This window comes from Papaver somniferum, chromosome 1 (genome assembly GCF_003573695.1).
Source record: "Papaver somniferum cultivar HN1 chromosome 1, ASM357369v1, whole genome shotgun sequence".
Lineage (NCBI taxonomy): Eukaryota > Viridiplantae > Streptophyta > Magnoliopsida > Ranunculales > Papaveraceae > Papaver > Papaver somniferum.
In genome coordinates, this window is record NC_039358.1 from 196,168,338 (window position 1) to 196,188,995 (window position 20,658).

At 36.1% G+C, this 20,658-nt stretch overlaps 1 protein-coding gene across 1 annotated transcript; it reads left to right on the plus strand.

Moving 5' to 3' along the window:
- Nucleotides 1-4,876: 4,876 nt before the first annotated feature.
- On the plus strand, nt 4,877-6,943 carry LOC113356788 (L-type lectin-domain containing receptor kinase IX.1-like). Its single transcript, XM_026600011.1, has one exon. The coding sequence runs from the start codon at nt 4,877-4,879 to the stop codon at nt 6,941-6,943; it is 2,067 nt and encodes a 688-aa protein (XP_026455796.1).
- The last annotated feature ends 13,715 nt before the right edge of the window (nt 6,944-20,658 follow it).

Sequence of the window (20,658 nt, forward strand, 5' to 3'; positions counted from 1 at the left end):
CCAGGACGATGGATGACAGCTCATCCAGCTCGTACGATCAAGCGACTACGAGTTTATTCTGTCTATAAATACCAATCCATGTACCAGGAGGTGGAAAACTTATGTAATCTTGGATGGTTTTTCTACAGAGAATTCCTGAGAGAGACTTAGATAGAGAGAAAGTGAGAAATCTTGAAGAGATCTGTAACACTTTCAAGGGTAAGACCTTATAATCAATAAGAAAACATCTTCTTCTCCGTGGACGTAGGTCTTCATGGCCGAACCACGTTATATGCTTGTGTTAATCTTTACATTTCATGCTATTTACATCTTGTTCATGATGAACCTTATATGTTTAAGTAGTTTTTAGTCTTTAATCTTACTTGGATGTAGTAGTCAGAAAATATGCAGTTACAATGGGTTTGGGTATTTTTGGCGGTATATTAGTTTATTCCTGATAAGGACCACAATAGAAAATAACACGAGGTAATGAAAGAGGAATGAACTTTTTCTTGTAGAAGTTGTACGATCGTTGTCTGGGGGTTGGAATGTTGAGACAATTATAGGTGGTATTTGACTGGTTTGATAAGAAGGTGAAAATGGTGTTTCATGTTGTTAAGCAACTTGACATTAAATGAGTATATGAGCACCAGTTTCCGGAGTAAACTGTGGTTAGACATTGAAGTTACCGAGTTGATTAAGAAAACAAATATCAATCTTTTTCTTAGAAACTTAATATCTTTCCATTTTTTATTGGACCCAAATTTTATTTATAGAGACTTATTATTATTTCTCAATAAAGATTAATGGAAGAAAAGAATGGAAAATGAGAAGAAAAAAAAAGTCAAAAATAGACAAATACTTATAATTTTGCTTAAATGTTTAGTGAAGATAAATAACTGATTACCCAATGGAAGTTGCGAATGAGTCCAACTTTAGGACCCAAAACCGAACACGAATTGATTGGGTTCGGTTTGATTTCGGTAATCGGGTACCCATTACAAGACCGGTCCTGCACTTTCTGTGGCCTAAAGAAAATTTTATATTGTGGCCCTTGTAAATGGAAATAAACTATATCTAACAAAATTGCCCTAACATTATTCACTGGAAAGGCATTCGATTACATAACAAAACTAAAATGTGACAGCAGATTGAGTTTATCCTACAATAAGCTAGCACACACAAAATGTCAGTTAAAACATTATAACAAATTAATGTAAAATGTGACAGCATAAAAGCTACAACAATACAACAACTTTGAGATTAATCAAGCCATAGTTGTTTCCTGTTTGGTTTCTTTTGGTATCTCCCATACGACCGTACAATTCTTCTACAGACTACAGATCCAACAAGTTTAGATAAAGTACAATGATGCGAAGAAGGTTCAAATGACCATTTACAGCATTTTTTCTCTAACTAAGAACGCGACCTTCCCACCGGCACTGTAGAAATTAAGCAACATAAAGTGCAAATGTTCTGTTAGGCAGGTCATTAGTCAGTGGCACGCAGGCCTTATGAACAAATTAGTATATCTGCTTGCCATGGCTACTGAATACTGATCAAAAGGAACATCTCAATTCTTGCACAAGTCAGTATAATCCTGCATCATAACTGTAATGGACCACCAGTCAACTGCCCACTGAATCGACATTGATAGAGATGAACAACAACTTCTATAATCAAACTTCTAAAATACGGCCTTCCAAACATTGTAATCAGAATTTTCCTTTTCCTTGTTTACAAAGACTCTAAAATTCAAAACCTATGATAACTAATCATCCTAAGGTTTAACCCAAAGGACAAAACCATATACATAGCGAATGAATAATCAAAATAATCAAAGAATACGATTGAATAAGAAACAATAATAACTATTAATCGCTCATACTTCTAATTTTATGAACCCTGGAAAGCTGGAAAAGTTCGTGTTTTCTTTTAACTTTCCTCTTGCTTCTAGAAATGGTTTCACATGATCACAACGCGCCGGCTTTTAACGATACCAAAAATCGGATTTTGTACCAGTACTAAAAGTAAAATAAAAAATTTTGTGGCCTCCTCTAATTTGTGGCCTCAAGCAAAGCTTGGTTTGCTTTAGCATGAGGGCCGGCCCTGACCCGTTGACAGCCCTAAACAATGGATTTTATCCTCGAAGTTGCTTGGTCAGTACGTTAAGAGAAAGTCTGACGATAGAATTAATCCGAATTGCATTCAACGCCATTCTGAGTTGCGCTCAATTTTGTCGTTGAGTTTTGTTTTATTTTCAATCTATTTGTCACTTTCTGACAGTTTCTTTTGTCGGTCAAGATTGAATGCAACTGTGATTGACATTTTAGAACATATTTTACCTTCACCTTTAAACTTAAACTTTCATGATTTGTTCCAAGTGCTGATCAAATGTCAACGAACTTAAAAATTGAATCCTTTCTCAACCAGGCTTGCTCTTAATTAGAGTATGATTGTTTTGGAAAGCTCTAATAATACTGCAACGTTTCTTATTAAAGCCAAGTTTGAGCACAGTAACAAGGATCAAACCTCTAACCAATCGAACACATGTGCATGAGCAACAGAAGCTCTAAGCTGCAAATACAGTGCAGCCACATAAATACAATAGAATAATTCTTATTTGGTGGATCAGTATGTCTAGAGTAAAATGCTTAGTAGTTAATATTTTCTTCATTCAAATTTAGTTGATAAAACTTGGGTTTACACGGATATTAAGAAAGAGATGCAGAGTATTATTTTTCTTTATATGTTCTTGAAGTTTATTTAGTTCTCTTGTATTATTAATATGTACAACTATTTTTTATATAAATGCACTAATTTCAAGTTAGGGACAAACTAGAAAAATGTGTGAAAAAATATCAATTTTATCGAGTATATATTAACGGACAAGACAAAAATTATATTTTATCAAACTAACCGGAATGGAGGAAGTATTTCGTATATTAAAGGGATCCGTAATGAGCACTATGATTAAATTTAATTAAGATATTTGGTATAATGGCATGGTATATTTAGCAGTTGTCAAATTTGATCACCTGGTTTTTCAAATATTTCTTATATATGTGGAAGTATCCGACGAATCTAAATTGAAATCCTCTCTCTTCCAAAAACCCATTAATAAGATGATGTATATTTATAGCCCAAATATAAGATTCAAGGTTAAGATTAGTACTTTTCGGTTCAATTTATATTTTCAAACTTTCAGTGAAACTAAACTAACCTTTATCCATTGTATATTGACAAAAACGGTTATTTTAGTAACCAAGTATTATAATAGCAAATTATGGGTTCTAAATATATAAAATCTTAATGATGAGTTTCTAATACATAAAAAAACAATTTGGGCAAGAAATAGTTTTCCCCTTTCTCATATTATCAGGGTGTGTTTGATACCGCTTGAATCTTGAGACTAACTGTTATGTCTCTTCAAGATTCAATATAAAAAGCGTGGCATTTTTCTTTAATTCAAGACAGTATTCAAGGTATTTCTTGAACGTGATTTTGAATAAAGTTTTTTGCGCCAAATCAAGTTTTTTACATTTTACCCCCATTTCATCAGATTTGGTTTTATGAGTTAAAATTTAGTGGTTCACCTGTTTGCATCCAGTAATTAGGCGTATCACACGAGAACCATTCAATTTGGTTCTATGAGCTAAAATCTAATATCTCATCTATTTCGCCAATAATTAGGTGCACCAAAATGGAATTAGTGTGGTAGCTAGGGATTTAACCTGATGTGTCATCGACTTTGAATCTTGAATTTGGAAAGCCATGGTAATTAGCTAGCACGATGAAACTAGGTGTTTGAAAGGTGTTACAAATACAGATTGATAGGTGGTTAAATATCGATTGGCATTTTGGAAGATACTTAAACAACGTTTATTATAGTCAGGGATGGGTCTAGCAAAGGGCTAACCCGGGCTGTAGCTCGTCCCTAATCTTAGCTTGACAAAAAATTTGTATAAGTAATTTTTTTAAATTATTAATTAACCCACCTCTATTTATATAATTAATCCTTATAGTTGTAGCATAAAGACATTTACCCCATGATCTTGTTTAAGCCATAGAACTTTCTTTGTAACATCCATTTATTTTCCCATTTTCTTGTATAAACCATAAATTCCATTCTCTAATCGTTTTTCGTAATTAAAATTTGTAGATTTTAATCTTATACTTATATGTTTATCTAGTATTTTATAGGCAAATTCTAATTAACCACTAATTATGCAACTCATTCCAAAAAATTTACCGTGGCTTTCGACCACATTGACGACTAATAAAATTCTAACCTCTAGCCCAAGAAGATTTTTGGGTCCGTCCCCTGATTGTAGTTTAGCATTTTAGTATTTTACCATTGTGGATGGTCATTGAGGTTGCTAAATGAGACATCTATATATTTTGCATATTTGGATAGCTTTTGCCGTTTATGATTGCGGATGCTCTTAGGCATCTATCTATAATTTGCTCATTTTGCACTCACTTGATTACTTGGGACTAACTTCATTTGTCAGGAGGTTGACTTTTCTTTTCCGGTTTAGGGAGGTTGACTTTCATACTTGAGATCTGTGGTACTCTATGAATCCTCTCGTTATATTTGTCGACTTGGCCTTATTTTTCTTTTTCTTTTTTTTCCTAAAGTTCAGGTGGGTTTCCAAATGGAACGATGGATTTGGCTGTCATTATTCCAAAATCAGTAGCCAACAAAAAAAACCTAGCATCATATACCCAATTATTCTTCGTTGTTGCCGGCCTTGCAGAAAACAACAAAAATCACAAACAAGTCTCTAAATTCTTCCGCCCTTTATTAACCCGATTCAACAATTCTCTACTCTCGAACTCAACCATATTAAGCAGCAAATTCCCTAACCAAATTTCAACCACCCTGCACCAAGAAATGTCTCCTAATTCTCCATCATTTCTTTTCATTGTCTTTTACATTCTTCTTCTATTTCATAATCTCCCCAACACTACTGCAGAAGCAATCTTCAACTACTCGTCTTTCCCTCGTACATCACCAAACATAGTATTCTCCGGGGACGCGTTCCCTTCACCCGATAATATCATTCAGCTCACAAAAAACCAAGTTGATGGTACCTTAGTTAATAGTTCCGGCCGTGCCGTTTATTCCATCCCCATTCAAATATGGGATGCTAAAACTCGAGTAGTTGCAGACTTTGTTACTCATTTTGAATTCATCATCAACGGATTAGATCAAGATAAACATGGAGAAGGTCTTGCATTTTTCATGGCGCCTGTCGGTTCTGAACTGCCGATGAATTCAAGTTCAGAATGGTTGGGATTGTTCAATGCATCTTCTGATGGGTTAGCTTCAAACCATCTTATAGCAGTTGAATACGATACGTTCAAGAATGAGTTTGATCCTGATGACAACCATGTCGGTATAGATATAAATTCTATTGTTTCCGCTACGAGTATGAAATGGCCAACTGAAATGCGAGGTGGTAAAAGAGGATCAACTTGGATTGGATACAACTCTACTACCAAAAGTTTATATGTTTACTTAACCTACACGCCAGGAGAAACATATAAAGGTGTTCCAAATATAACTTACCCTTTTGATTTAACGACGGTTCTTCCAGAAACCGTGATCGTAGGGTTTTCAGCATCTACTGGTCCCTCAACGGAACTACATCAAATTCTATCTTGGGATTTTGTGACAAGTGCTGACCAAAGGAAATCGTCGCGAAAGAAAACTACTGCTCTGGCCATTGTTCTTGTTATAGTTATTGTTGTCTTCTTAGCTGTGTCAGCTTATGTGACTGTTACGTATAGAAACTGCTTGAAAAAGAAGAAACAAGGGAAGAAAGAGATGTCGCTGGATGCTTCAATGGAAGACAAGTTTGTCAAAGGCACTGGACCGAGAAGGTTTACGTATAAAGAACTTGTTTTAGCTACTAATAGCTTCAGTGACGATGGAAAGCTCGGTGAAGGAGGCTTTGGATGCGTCTATAAAGGTGTCTTGAAAGGTGAAGATGAGAAAAATGAAACTATAGCAGTTAAGAGGATATCTAGAGGATCAAGCCAAGGAAAGAAAGAATACATATCAGAAGTCACAGTGATTAGCCGTATAAGACATCGAAATCTTGTCAGGTTGATCGGTTGGTGTCACGATTGCGGTGAGTTCCTGTTGGTTTATGAGTACATGCCTAATGGAAGTCTGGATTCCCATCTTTTTGGAAAGGGAAGTCATATTCTTAGCTGGGCACTGAGATACAAAATAGCTCAAGGGCTTGCTTCAGCTTTACTATATTTACACGAAGAATGGGAACAATGTGTAGTACATAGAGACATCAAATCAAGTAATGTGATGTTAGATTCAAGTTTCAATGCAAAACTAGGAGATTTTGGTCTGGCTAGGTTTGTGGATCATGAATTAGGGTCACAGACTACGGTTTTAGCTGGAACAATGGGGTATTTAGCGCCAGAATGTGTAACTACAGGAAGGGCAAGTAAAGAATCCGATGTTTACAGTTTCGGAAACGTTTGTTTGGAAATTGCGTGTGGAAGAAAACCTGTTGAGCCGAAACTCGAAGAATCCAAGGTAAGATTACTACCATGGGTGTGGGATCTTTATGGAACGGGAAAACTTCTCGATGCAGCTGATATGCAACTTAATAAGATATTCAATGAAGAACAGATGAAAAGATTGATGATTGTTGGACTATGGTGTGCTCACCCAGATTATAAAGCACGGCCTTCAATGAAGCAAGCAATTCAAGTACTAAGTCAAGAAGCAACATTTCCTAGTTTGCCTGGGAAAATGCCCGTGCCAATATACTATACACCTGCCATGAAACTGTCAGATTTTGCATATAAGAGTCATACTAGCGACACTAGTACTACTACTACAACTGCTGCTTATACAAGTTCATCAAGTACTACTAATTCTTCGATGGCTTCTTCGACAAAGTCACTTTTAATGAACACGCAAAAGCTGTAACTCAAAACTTTTTATTTTTGAGGAAATTTGATTCGGCTTAGTTGTAACAAAATTTGCGTGATTGTACTATTAATAGAGAGATATCACTGTGATGTACTAATAAAATCTTCATATTTTAGTTAAGTAACTTTACCGGCTTCCTGGTAAAGTTGTCTTCGTTCCGCAGTATCTTCAAAATTAGCAGCTAGACTGATCAGAGCATATGTTTGGCTAAACAGTTAAGTTCTGTCACGTTTGTTGTTTTCCCCTAACTCCTAAGGCATCAGGTTTGGCCGGCTAAAGCAATAAACATCTGTTTTCTTCTTTGTTGGTTGTATGATATTGGCAGAAGGCTACGTCATCCTTTTGGCTTTGGAATCTTCACCAAATTAAAGACGATAAATTCTTATGTTGGAACTTTCACCAAGTTTACTGGACATCAAAAAACAAGATAAAGAAAGAGATAAAAGAACAGTTAGTTACAATGCAGGTACATAGACAAGGAAACACATATTGTAAACACATAGTCCGAGTCAAGATAAATTATCAAGCACCAGTATAAGTCAGACTAATCAAACAACGAGGAGGATCCTAGTAAAAAAAAACAATGAGGAGGTTATATTTTGAAATCTTCATGAAAACAACGGGGAGGTCATAATAAACCACAGTCATATACAAGGTCGCCACTTCTTTCTTAAAGAGTCGAAGACAAATATTCAAACAAAAATACAAGAAGATAATACCTATAAATTTTTAGAGGTTGCAGAGTTAGTAAATAAATGTGAAAACTCTGAAGAAAAAGAAAAGGAAGTGCGTGGTCCATGAGCATCCAAATCCACATCTAACAAAATCTTGCAAGGCAATATATCTCTCTCAAAACCTAAAACTAGTGAATTAAATTAGATAATTGCTAAGTAAAGCTAACTACATCACACCCAAATATAACAACTCATCAATAAATATAGCTGATTTCTAATTTAAATAAGCAGAAATCTTTCCCTTAAAAATTCAACATCAATTATACAAACATGAATGTACAAATAGAAATTTGTACTTGAATAGTTATTAGGAAATTTTTCTAATATACACCAATCTGATAATGGGTTTACAAAAATACACCCGTTTTTTTCATTATTTCTAAAGTACACCCTCCATCCATAAAACCGTTAAACTAGTGTGGTTGCAACTGAGTTGGATTGTGAATGGAACGGGCTTTGAATGAACTTTTGTGCGAGAAAAAACATCAAGCAAGTTAAGGTAGATGCTTGCTTAAATGGGTTCTGTTGAGCTATTTGTGGATGCCGTCTTGTTTTATTTTTTGTCAACACCTTTCCTGTTGCCGGGTTATACATCATCAGTTGGTCTAGTCCCCCTCACTCACTAATCAGACCTCATCTTTGTTCTTGCTCTTAGTGCTGTCAAAAACAACAACGATAATTACCTTTCTCTGTATGTGATGGTTCCATGAGGATGTGATTTTTTTTTCATCTTGAATTCCTTCTTTTTTAACCTGATTATTAATGAATAAGTAATCAAATTTGTAAATCAATTTTTTCAATTTAGGATAATGGGTTCAATTTAATTCACCTTAGGTATGTTTATATAAACTTGAATTGATTAATTATGTATTCCAATTGTAAGATTTGGGATTTTCTTCATTGAAGAACTTTCATCGTGATTTCATCTAACTGGTTCTTTTCATGTATTTTGTAGTTGTAGTTGACTCGGTTCAACTCGTCCCGAGTTAGAAACTTAACGGACGTCAGCTGTTTTATTAAAAAAACGGATGAAATTTTGATATCGGGTGTATTTTAGAAATATAACAAAAAACGGGTGTATTTTTATAAACACATTATCAAATGGGTGTATAAAAGAAAAAGCCCCTAGTTATTATGTGTACAGTTCTGTGCATTAATTTTGAAAGATTTTTCCATACTAAAAGAAAGCAAGAAGAAGCAAGGTCACCTATGAGAGTTCAGTTGAACCAACAACATAAGCATGTACATATTCCAAACGATATTTCATTTTCATAATTAATGAATTCTCATAATGTTATATTTATCTGGTACATCCTTTCTGACCCTTAAATATTAATTCCATCTTTCTCTAATGACGAGGATGATTTTCTCACTGCATTATATTTTCTTCCTTGACAAAAAATGATTTAACAATGAAACAGTGATCTTTTCACCACAGTATACACGCCAAATTAACTTGTTACTTGTTAGCATGTCATCCTCACCAAGAGGAAAATCTTTTTCTATGTGTGGCCACACGAAATCTGGTTTCACAGGGAGAAATTTCTTTCCGGTTTTCCCCTGTGGGTGCAGCAGAGTTGACGTAAAACTTTTGTAGTGAGTGGATTGTTCTTGATCTTGACATAAATAAGATCAAAATAATTCAAAACTACTTGATTTGACTAAGTGTATGAATTTGAATCCAGTGAATTTGTAGTTTACGCGTAGCATCTCTTTTTTCAACGAGGAACGAAAAACACGAGCAAAGATGTATATATATGATAAACATGAGCATAGAGATTCTAATGTAGTTGTGAGAATAATTCTTTGTATCTTCATTGATAGGCAAAAGCCTGATTTATACATGTTTATACAACTAGATAAGCCAAATAGAAGATACACCTAACAACTAGATAAGGCAAAATAAAAGATACACCTAACAATATCTAGGATATATACAGAAAGAATATATATGCAGTTACAACCAAATAACAAACACAATAATATCAAAATATATCATATCTTGACCATATCTTAACACCCCCCCCCCCCCCCCCCCCCCACCCATCAGACTCAAGGTGGTGGAGTACACAACTTGAGTCTGGAAATTAAGAATCGAAGACGAGCTGCAGAGTGAGTCTTGGTGAAAAGATCAGCCACTTGAAATTCTGATTTAACATGCGGAAGAGTGATTGCACCTTTCTTGAAATGATGACGAGTAAAATGACAATCTATCTCTATATGTTTTGTACGCTCATGAAAGACATCATTGTGTGTAATTTGAATAGCAGCCTTGTTATCACAATACAGTGGTGTAGGAGCAAAAATTAGAACTCCCATATCACGAAGTAGCCACCGTAACCAAATGAGTTCAGATGTGGTGTGAGCAAGTGCTCTATACTCTGCTTCAGCACTTGAACGAGAAACCACACTTTGTTTCTTACTTCTCCATCAAATCAACGAGTCTCCCAAGAACACACAATAGCCTGTAATAGATTTTCTATCCGTAATATCCCCAGCCCAATCGGAATCTGAGTAATCTTGAAGAGTAAGATCAGACTTTGATGAGAAACACAGACCTTGATGAAGAGACCCCTTGATATATCTTAGAATTCTGAGAACAGCTGCATAATGAGTAGACCTTGGAGCAGACATAAACTAACTGACTATGTGAATTACGTGACTTATGTCTGGTCTCGTAATGGTCAAGTAATTTAGACTCCCTACTAGTTAACGATACAATGTTGGATTAGACAATAGAGTCCCATCTGTAGGACTGTATTTTACATTCAACTCAAGAGGTGTGTCAGTTACCTTATTGTCAGATAGCCCTGCACGCTGTAGAATCTCATATGCATATTTGACTTGTGATATGAAATAACCAGTGGGTGACATGCCAACTTCAATGCCAAGAAAGTAACTTAAAGATCCAAGATCTCTCATCTTAAAACAATCACTGAGATATGATTTGAGTTCAGTAATACCTTGTAGATCACTGCCAGTAATAACCATGTCGTCAACATACAAGAGAAGAATGACAATTCCTTTTTTCTGACGATCTGACAAACATAGCTGAATCACAGAAGCTTTGTGTAACGCCATACTGGATAATTGCATTGCTAAACTTCTCAAACCAAGCACGAGGTGCTTGTTTGAGTCCATACAATGCCCGTCGAAGCTTACATACTTGATTAGGTTCATGAGGCAAACCAGGAGGAGGTTGCATGTAAACCTCTTCTTGTAACTCACCATGAAGAAACGCGTTTTTCACGTCCATTTGATGAAGCCCCCATTGTCGTGCTGCAGCAACAACAATTAATGTACGAACTGTAACCATTCTGGCCACTGGTGCAAATGTTTCTTCATAGTCAACACCATACTCTTGTGTATAACCTTTTGCAACAACTCGTGATTTACATCGTTCAAACTCACCATATAAATTTGTCTTAACTTTATAGACCCATATGCTTCCAACAACTGATTTTCCAGGAGGAAGGTCCACCATTTCCCATGTGCCTGCCTCTACATGTGCTTCCAATTCATCATCCATTGAATCTTGCCATTCTGGAATGGCTGCAGCTTCTATGTATGTTTTTGGTTCATAAAATGACAAAATAGAAGACAAGGAACAGTGATACTCTGCATACTTAGCTGGTGGTCTTCGATTGCGAGGTGGCAAAGAATTTTCTTCAGAATCAGGATCTCGTTCCTGAGTTGCACTGTTAGGTTGAGTCGTAGAGTGGTCTTGGTCATCCGTATTTGGTGGATCAACAACTAGAGGAGATGGACTTTCAGGAGTAGATATAGGAAAAATGCTAGGATTGGATTCACTAGGAAATTGATCAAAATAAGTGAAAGACTCAAAAGATGATGATTTGCTTCTTGGCACCCCTACTCTGGATAGGGGGCGCATTTTTTTCTTCACAATTCGAATCGGAATTCGCGGGAAAAATGACAGCAGTCGTGAAGGTTTGGAATTGGATTTCGCAAGGGATTCGACCAGATTCGAATGCAGATATTTGTTGGGCTGGACTTTCTGGATCACAACAGGGCTGGTAGATTGATTGGACTCAACCAATTGAGGCTTGATAAGCCGCGAGAAGAAAACAGAGGAGCAAGAAGTTTTCGGGATCTGTTGAGATTATATTTGGAAGTTATGGGTGATTTGAGGGAAGATAACCCTTCCTGATATTCGTATCAATCTAATAGAGGAACTGGAATGACCTGTACAACTCAGAAACGCGTAGAGAAGAGTTTGGAAAGTGGAGAAGTCCGAGACTTTCTGCCGAATAAAAGAGAGAATTAAATCGAGTATTAGGGTTCCTGTTGGCTATAAAAAGGTTGCTTCAAGTCACAGAGAGGGGGAGACAACTTTAGGAGAGGTTTAGAAGAGAACAGAGAGCTAAAATCACGAACTGGAGTTTTATTTTTGCTGGTGCTGCTGAAGAACACGAAGAACATCAACCCACGCCCAACTGTCGCGGAACACTGTCGTTGTTCTACATCACTTCGCTTCTATCATTACTGTAGCAGTCTTATTCCTTCTGTTTCTCTTGTAACAGTCGATCTGCAACACATATAAATGTTGCGATTGAACTGTTTTACTCCCTTTGAGTCTCTTCACCTTTGAAAACACCTTTTGAGCAATGAAAAAAATATTTTGAACCTGTTTTTGATATGAGGAGATATACCCCATTGCTGAGGCGACGGAGGAAGCCATTCTTCCAATTATTATGTGGTAAATTCTATTTAATTTAATTTTCGTAATTCTTTTATGATTATTTGCACTGAACTGAAATCGAATATATGATTCTGATTAAGTGGTTGTGTTCTCAATTGATGGGTCATGCTTAGGTTAAATCTTTTGATGGTCCATGCTTTCGATTTACAACTATTGTTTTGAGAATCTACTTGTCTAGGAGAAAATATTAGAATCACTTTAAACGTAAAGAGTTGCATAAATATTGACTAGATTAAATCACATAAAAATTGGAGATTGGTGGAATCCAAAGTCTCAGTGCTTTTTATAAACTTGAATACAATTTCTTTTTAAGTTTTCTATTTTAATTTGAGTATAAATCGAGTCTACATAATCCGAGTTGAACGAACTTTACTACCACTCAAAAACTACATCAATTTTTGGCGCGCCGACGCGGATTTGTATTAGGTTTTAGGTTTTAGATTTATTTTATTTCTTATAGAATTTTTGTTCTCTTTTACGCCTTTGGTATTTTTTGATTCTTTTCAGATTTCGAGCGAAGCTACAAGGAAAGAAAAAGTGCTATAAAAGGAAAGCATCGCCAAAGAAGGAAAGAAAAGAGGAATCCGAAAGGAGTGAAGAAGAAGATTGTGTATATAGTTATTTTGGTTTATTTTTAGAAACTGCCAATAGGGTTTAATTTTTTGTAATTTTTCTTTTTATTTTTGGAAACTTTTTGGACTTTATTTTTGGACTGGGACATTATTATTTTCAAACCCTACGGAAGGGTTGGTTTAAATAAAAACTGTGTGCAGAGAAGGACGGTGATTACGATATCGCCTCGGCACCTCGGGTTCGTATATGACATAGGAGTCGTGGCCCGAGTCGACTTCAGCGGTTCTTCGCCCGTCTGGTACGGGAGGTAAGTTTTTCGAAACACCCGCGAATCCCCTGTCAGCGGGTTTACTGTATTCCTTCGTTTGCATATATGCTGAGGACTTGAAAACGGTTGCTTTAATTTCCTAGTAAAGGGAAAGGACTGGCCATACAAGATAAGGGTTCGAATTTCATCATCGTTCTCTTCTTGCCCGCCTTAGGAAAACGAAACCAAACGCGAACCTAAGCCTAAAATTTTTACTAAAACGAGACCGATAGGGTAACGATCTTAATAGGACAGTCATTCGAAAAATATTGGTTACTCTTTTGAGCATACTTCGAAGTTCATGATGGTTTCTGTGAGTTGAATGCGTGACTGCGCCGTCTTGTAACCGGTGAGGCCTTGGGTATCAAAGCTCCACTGAGCTTCCCTCGCCTTGATTCAACTTACTTTGACTCGGATTGATTCTAGAGGGGTTTGCTCATATTGTAACGAGTTCCTTTTCGAAAGAATAAAAGCTGGTCTAGAAACAATCTAAGTGGAACCATCATGCTTTTTTTTTGCTAGAAAATTAGGTTTGATTTGGTTGAGTCAGCCTTGTTTTGTGATTGCATAGAATCCCAAATATACCGATAGTGCCAGCAATGGAAACTTTGAAAGCTTTGTTGAACCCAACTAGGACTACTCGTCCTTCTTGTATCAGGTTAGCCGAAACTGAAGCAAATTATGAACTTAGGCCTGGGACCTTACAGATGCTCCCAATCTTTTTAGGGAAAGAAAATGAAAACCCATACTTCCATGTTAGGGATTTTGAGGAAATTTGTAGTACCCTAAAGATTAGAGACCTTGATGATGATGCTTTGAAACTTAGGTTATTTCCTTTTTCCCTGAAATATAAAGCCAAATCGTGGCTATATAGTTTGGCTTCCGGTTCAATAGAAACATATGAACAACTTACATCTGCCTTTTTGAACAAGTTTTTCCCTAGGCACAAAACATCGTCTATTAGGACGCAAATCTGCACATTTTCTCAACAGGAGGGAGAATCGTTATATAGGTATTTGGAAAGGTTCAATGACTTATTAGCCCAATGTCCTCATCATGGTTTAGAAAAGGTTAGGCTAGTTCAAATCCTTTATGAGGGTTTAGATTATTCGACAACAACCATGGTTAAGTCTCTATGTACTGGTGGTTTTGAAAACCAAACTGTTGATGCGGCGATGAAAGTTTTGAATGAAATCGCCGAAAAGACCCAGCAATGGGAATATTGTAGGGAACCCAAGAGAACAATTCTTCTAGGTAGAGGAAACGTTAATAGGGTAGAAGGAGGCTATGAATCAGATGCCAAAATTGCTGCTATATCAAAAAGGTTAGAAGCTTTAGAATTGGGTCACACTAGTGGTAGAGTAGAGCCTTTTTGGGAATGCCAGAATAATAAAGAGTAAGCCAATGCTCTCTATAATAACACTAGGTTTGATAACCGTCAGAAGTTTGACCCATATTCAGAAACCCATAATCCTGGTTGGAGAAACCATCCGAACCTTTCATGGTCTAAAGACCAAGGTCAGTTTAGTAATTCTAATGTTCCCCTAGGTTTTGGCTATACTAAGAATACTTCAGGATCAACTCAGTTTCAGAATCAGTATGATAAGAAAATCTTAAGTCTAGAGGAAACTCTCACCTCGTTTATTCAAAATACTGAAAATATGCGTCAATTGCTTTCACAAAGCATAGAAGCTAGTAATAGAATAGGACAAGAACATAATCAGGCCATTTATGAATTGAAAGACCAGGTTAGTCTGATCAATGAGTCTCTAAGAGAAAAAGGTAAGTTCCCTAGTCAACCGATACCCAACCCTAGAGGAGTTAATGAAGTAGGTGCAAAACCATTTAATCAAGTGAATTCTGTCACAACCCTTAGGAGTGGTAAAACGATAGACAATAAGGTAGCCATGCCTAATAGTGGACATATTGTAGATCCACTTTCTAGTTCCCAAGATGAGCCCCAGAAGGAGCCACTAACTGAAGAAACCGATAAAATTTCTAGTGATGTCAATGTGGTTCCCGACAGAATATAACACTTTCTAGTTCCCAAGATGAGCCCCAGAATATAACACTTACTTCCGAACACTCTGAGATAATGTAAGTCGGGTTTTCTACCGTACCACAACTCATAAGGAGTGTTAAGGGTTTTAGACTGTAGGTAGACACGGTTGATCAAATAACATGCTGTGAAGACAACTTCTCCCCAAAACCCTTAACGGTAAGTTTTTGTTATGGAGCATTACCATGGCGATTTCCTGAATGTTCCTATTCTTTTTTTCTGCAACTTCATTAGCTTTAGGAATAATGGATGGTGAGTATTTTTGAATAATCCCCAGTTCGTCACAAAGTTCAAACACCTTAGTGTCCTTGAATTCAGTTTCCCCAGTTTGTAGTCATACCTTTTATGTATACTACATCATGGATTTCAGGTACGCCGAGAAGTTTCATCATCCCATTCTTGCTTATGTAGCAGCAACTCCCATCTCCAAATGTTACCAGACCTCCTTCATAGTCGTTTGAAGTAATAAACCACGAGAGATCACCAGTCATATGTCGGCTACATCTACTGTCAAGAAATCATTGAAAGGGCGATGTTGATTTTAAAGAAAAAGCTCTCATACTAACACTACTATCCTGTTTAGTATTTCTTGTTAGTTTTGTACATCCTTTTAGAGAAGCAAACAGTTGTTCAGATTTCTTATGAAGATTAATTGAAATTTTTAGACTTTTCCGGAAGGACATCCATGTATGTTGAAAGAGATTGCAAGAGTCATATAACATACATGGAGCAACATCTTTAATCTCGTTTGAATAGTTTGACGTCCTGTCAGATTTCACAAAGCCTAGACCTCGTTTATCATCTGACTTACGACTATTCTTCAGAGAATAATAAACAGAGTTATTCAAATCCATTGAAGGAAGTTTGACAGATTTCAAATCCTTATACATTGCAATTTCTGCAACAAGATCAGAGTTGATCCGGATTTGTTCATCCAACTTTTTCTGGAGAAGAACAAGTTTTTCAGAACTTTCTCTACGATCAGAATTTATTTCTGGTAAGGCATTTATAGAGACTTTACAGTCCATATAGTCAGATCGCTACAAAAACAGACTTATTAGGTCTTTAACGTGTTTTCCTGCTCTGATACCAATTGAAAAAATGGGGGTCTAACAACCTCACCCAATATTTCGCTTAGCAATTTGTATGGACGAACTCCAATATACTTTCAAGAGAATCAACTAGAAAGTCAGACTCAATCTTAAGAAAAGTATATCAAGGATTTATATCTTAATTTCTCGATTTAATACTTATTCAAGCAAATAACAATTTGGGAGTCTAATTGAATACAAGAGAAATTAACTTGAAGGACACCAAAGAACAATGTTCAAGGATCAATCAATTTCAATCAACAACCAAAGGTTGGCTTTACCAATTGATCAACGCACAACCTGTGATATTTCAATTATATAACAAAATATAATGTGGAAAAGAAATAACACAGACACCAGAAGTTTTGTTAACGAGGAAACCGCAAATGCAGAAAAACCCAGGGACCTAGTCCAGATTGAACACATATTGTATTAAGCCGCTACAGAAACTAGCCTACTACAATCTAACTTCGGTCTGGACTTTAGTTGAAACCAAATAAATCTCACACTGATCCAAGGTACAGTTGCACTCCTTACGTCTCTTATCCCAATAGGATATTACGCACTTGATTCCCTTAGCTGATCTCACCCACAACTAAGTGTTGCTATGACCCAAAGTCGAAGACTTTAATATACAAATATGTATCACACAAAAAATTCTATAGTAATATATAAATATGTCTCCCACAGAAATACCTACGAGTATTGTTCCGTCTTTTGATAAATCAAGGTGAACATGAACCAATTTTTATACTAGACTTATATTCCCGAAGAACATCCTAGAAATATCAATCACCTCACAATAATCTTAATCGACTAGGGAAACAAGATTTTGTGGAATCACAAACGATAAGACGAAGATGTTTGTGACTACTTTTCTATCTTGCCTTCCAGAGAAATTAGTCTCAATTCAATATTACGATTTCACTCAATCACGATAAAAACAGCAAGATCAGATCATGCAACTACAAAGAAAATAGTTGGGTCTGGCTTCACAATCCCAATGAAGTCTTCAAGTCGTTAACCTACAGAGTCTCGGTAGAAACCTAAGGTTAAAGGAGAATCGACTCTAGTTTATACAACTAGTATCACACATAAGGTGTGGAGATTAGGTTTCGCAGTTGCTAGAGTTCTCCTTTATATAGTCTTCAAATCAGGATTTGCAATCAATGCTACCTTGGTAACAAAGCATTCAATATTCACCGTTAGATGAAAACCTGATTAGATTCAAGATAATATCTTTCAAATGTTAGATCGAATCTTAGCATGTTATACGCAAATTAAATGCATGTTCATTTAGGTTTGTGTAACCGTTCCTAAACGTGTACACCTAGTTGGTTCAACAGTAGTTAACCAATGGTTAGCCATATGAAAACTTTCATATCAACCTTATTCATCTCATAGAAGTATATAAGACACAATTGAAACAAAAACAATTTTGATTCATTCGAATCGATTCATGAACATTATATCCACGGTTTTCAAATATGCAATCCTTAGTTTATATATGTCTTAGTTCACGAATAAACCGTTTTTAGAAAATAACCACTCAAGTACGCATACCGGTACGCATACTTAGGTACTCGGATTGAGTTTGTTCTCAGTTCACAAACTCCAGCAGAAATTCACGGGACGTGAACTTCCGGAAGTACGCGTACGGGTACGCGGACTGAGCTTCTGGACATCCTGAACCAGTAAAGTACGCATACTTTAGTTCAAGGATTTTGGACTTACACAAGTATGAGTTCACATACAATGTTTATATCCATTCAAGGTTATATATTCTAAACTCTCATTTCAATCATTGAAACATTCTTAGAGGATGTTAAATAGAGGTTATTCACACATTATTTTTCATCAAAGCGATTTTCAAGATATTAAAATAACCAACATGACTTTCGTCACTTGTAAAAATGAACTTGGCCAAAGCGAAAGCTGACCAACACATATTTCGAGAAACAGATAAGCGAGATAGACTCGGCTCGAAATAGCAAATGTGTATAATCGAAGTCTATATAGCAATACGAGTTTTGTCTCAACATAAGAGATAAAGTAGATATACTTTTGAGTGATAGATAAGTTCAAGTCTCCGCATACCTTTTTAGTCGATGAAGTTCCTGATTTAAATATTTTTCGTGTTTGTAGTAATGAGGTTCAAACTCTCGGACTTGTGAAGGTGAAGGATTTTTAGATTTATAAAAATTATATACACAAAAATATTAACAATGGTGCAAGAGGTACTGGGACTAGGATTCCGCCAATTTCATTTCTTAAGGTTCAAATAATAATTCTTTTATCAATAATAGCTCAAAAAATATATTAAATATATCGACTCTAATTTATTGCCAAGATTGATTCTCAAAACATTGATTGTAAGTCCTAAGCATAATGTATCAAAACACTTAAGCCAAGCATACATCATCAAATTAAATAACAACCAATTAATTCAAATCATATTTCAATTTTAAATTAATGCAAAAGTCATAAAAAAGAATTAAATGAAATTACCCCAAGTATGAAGTTTGGCCTCCTCCGTCGTCCCAGTGTTGGGTTTTAGCTCATCATAGTAAAAATGCTCTCAAAATAATTATTTATTGCTCAAAAAGTTGTTTACAAATGATAAAAATGAGTAAAACAATTGAACAGAAAAATCGCAACAGAAATAACTGTTGCAAAGGCGCTGATCAGCTGTTACAAAAAGAACGATAAATGATAACTGCTGTTGTACGAAGAACTACGACCCACGCGTGTGCGTCTTAGACACTGTTGATAAACGACTGCTTCTGAGAGTCCGTTCTTCGTGTTCTTCATCTTCATCAATGGCAGCAGCAGCAGCAGAGAGAAATCATGGTTCTCGATCTGCAGCGTTCCTTCTCTCCTCCCAACTCTCGACAACCATTCTAGTAGACCCAAAGATCATATTTATACTCAAAGACACGCTGAAATCCCTTGCCATAACTCCAAATAATTCGTCTTTACTCGGCAGTGAATAACATTATTTTTGAATATTTTCTTACCAGATTTAGAATTTCACACGTAAACTTGGATCCTGCACGCTCTAGTAAGGCTTATACATGCCTCATAAGTCATCCAACTCCTCCAAAACACTTCCATGCACAACCAAAACACACACAACACCGTGTACAGGTCGTGTTCACTCCGTGTAGCTCTGTTTTGAGCTCGAGAATCAAATCGATATTTCCAGCCAATTCCGATCAAATTAGACACCCAAACTATCTTCCTTAGGCTAAATCACATCTTTCTACCAAAATTCAGCCATTGAATCGACCTAGCACTACTTCATTTCTTTGATCGAAAATTCTCCTGTGTGTGAACATTTTTCCCGCCAATTTTGAGAATTTGAATTGTTGAAGAAGGTGCCCCTTATCCTGGACTGGGGTGCGAATAGCAGATGCCTTGGGGGTGACCTGGGGGTGCCCCTTAGTAATTAGGTTACCCCTTATCCAAACTTGGGAGTCCGAATAACACGTGCCCTCCGGGTGCCAAAATCAACTTTTCGAGCCGAATTTTCTTAAAATATTTATTTCCAAAAAATACCTACAAATACATAAAATAACAAAATTAGTACAAAATCGAGTGCCAACAATATATAGTATTGAGATCAAATTAGACACAAAAATGTGTCTATCAGTTCCACCATTTCCTTGAGTAGTTCTTCGTCTTTGCATGATGAACTCCATGGAGTCTAGATCTCAACTACACTTTATATCCTAGTCCGAGACTTAGCTATAAGTAGACTAGAAACCAAGACTTATAGTTTTAGCAATTAAACTTGACAAACAAACTTGAGATACCAACACTTAAGAGTTCGACCGAGCAGTGCTCTAACAGTTATATGAGAAGTTTTATGTTAATTAGCTTGTAATTATGGTTATGACACTCTTCTTATAGTGGTGGTGGTGTTTATAGGACTATTGATAGTGCCGATGGTAGTGGTGGTGGTGAATCTAGTGAAAATGAGATTGGAGTGAAATCAGTTGTTTCAAAGTGAAGAACGAGGATCAACATCGAGTGATCCGCCTATAATATTTAATTTGAAACTATTATTAATGATTTTGTTCAATGAAATGCAATTTTATTCTAAATACTGGTTGTCATTGTCTGCAACTGAATTTTTTTTATTGTAAGATGACTTTTGGAGGATGTACAACATGTGTAGCTTTCGTCTACACATCTAATTAGCATGTGTAACTTTTGTCTACACATC

Bases quoted from the DNA above. Each gene is read 5' to 3' on its own strand.
- LOC113356788 (XM_026600011.1), top strand. From the start codon at position 4,877: ATGTCTCCTAATTCTCCATCATTTCTTTTCATTGTCTTTTACATTCTT.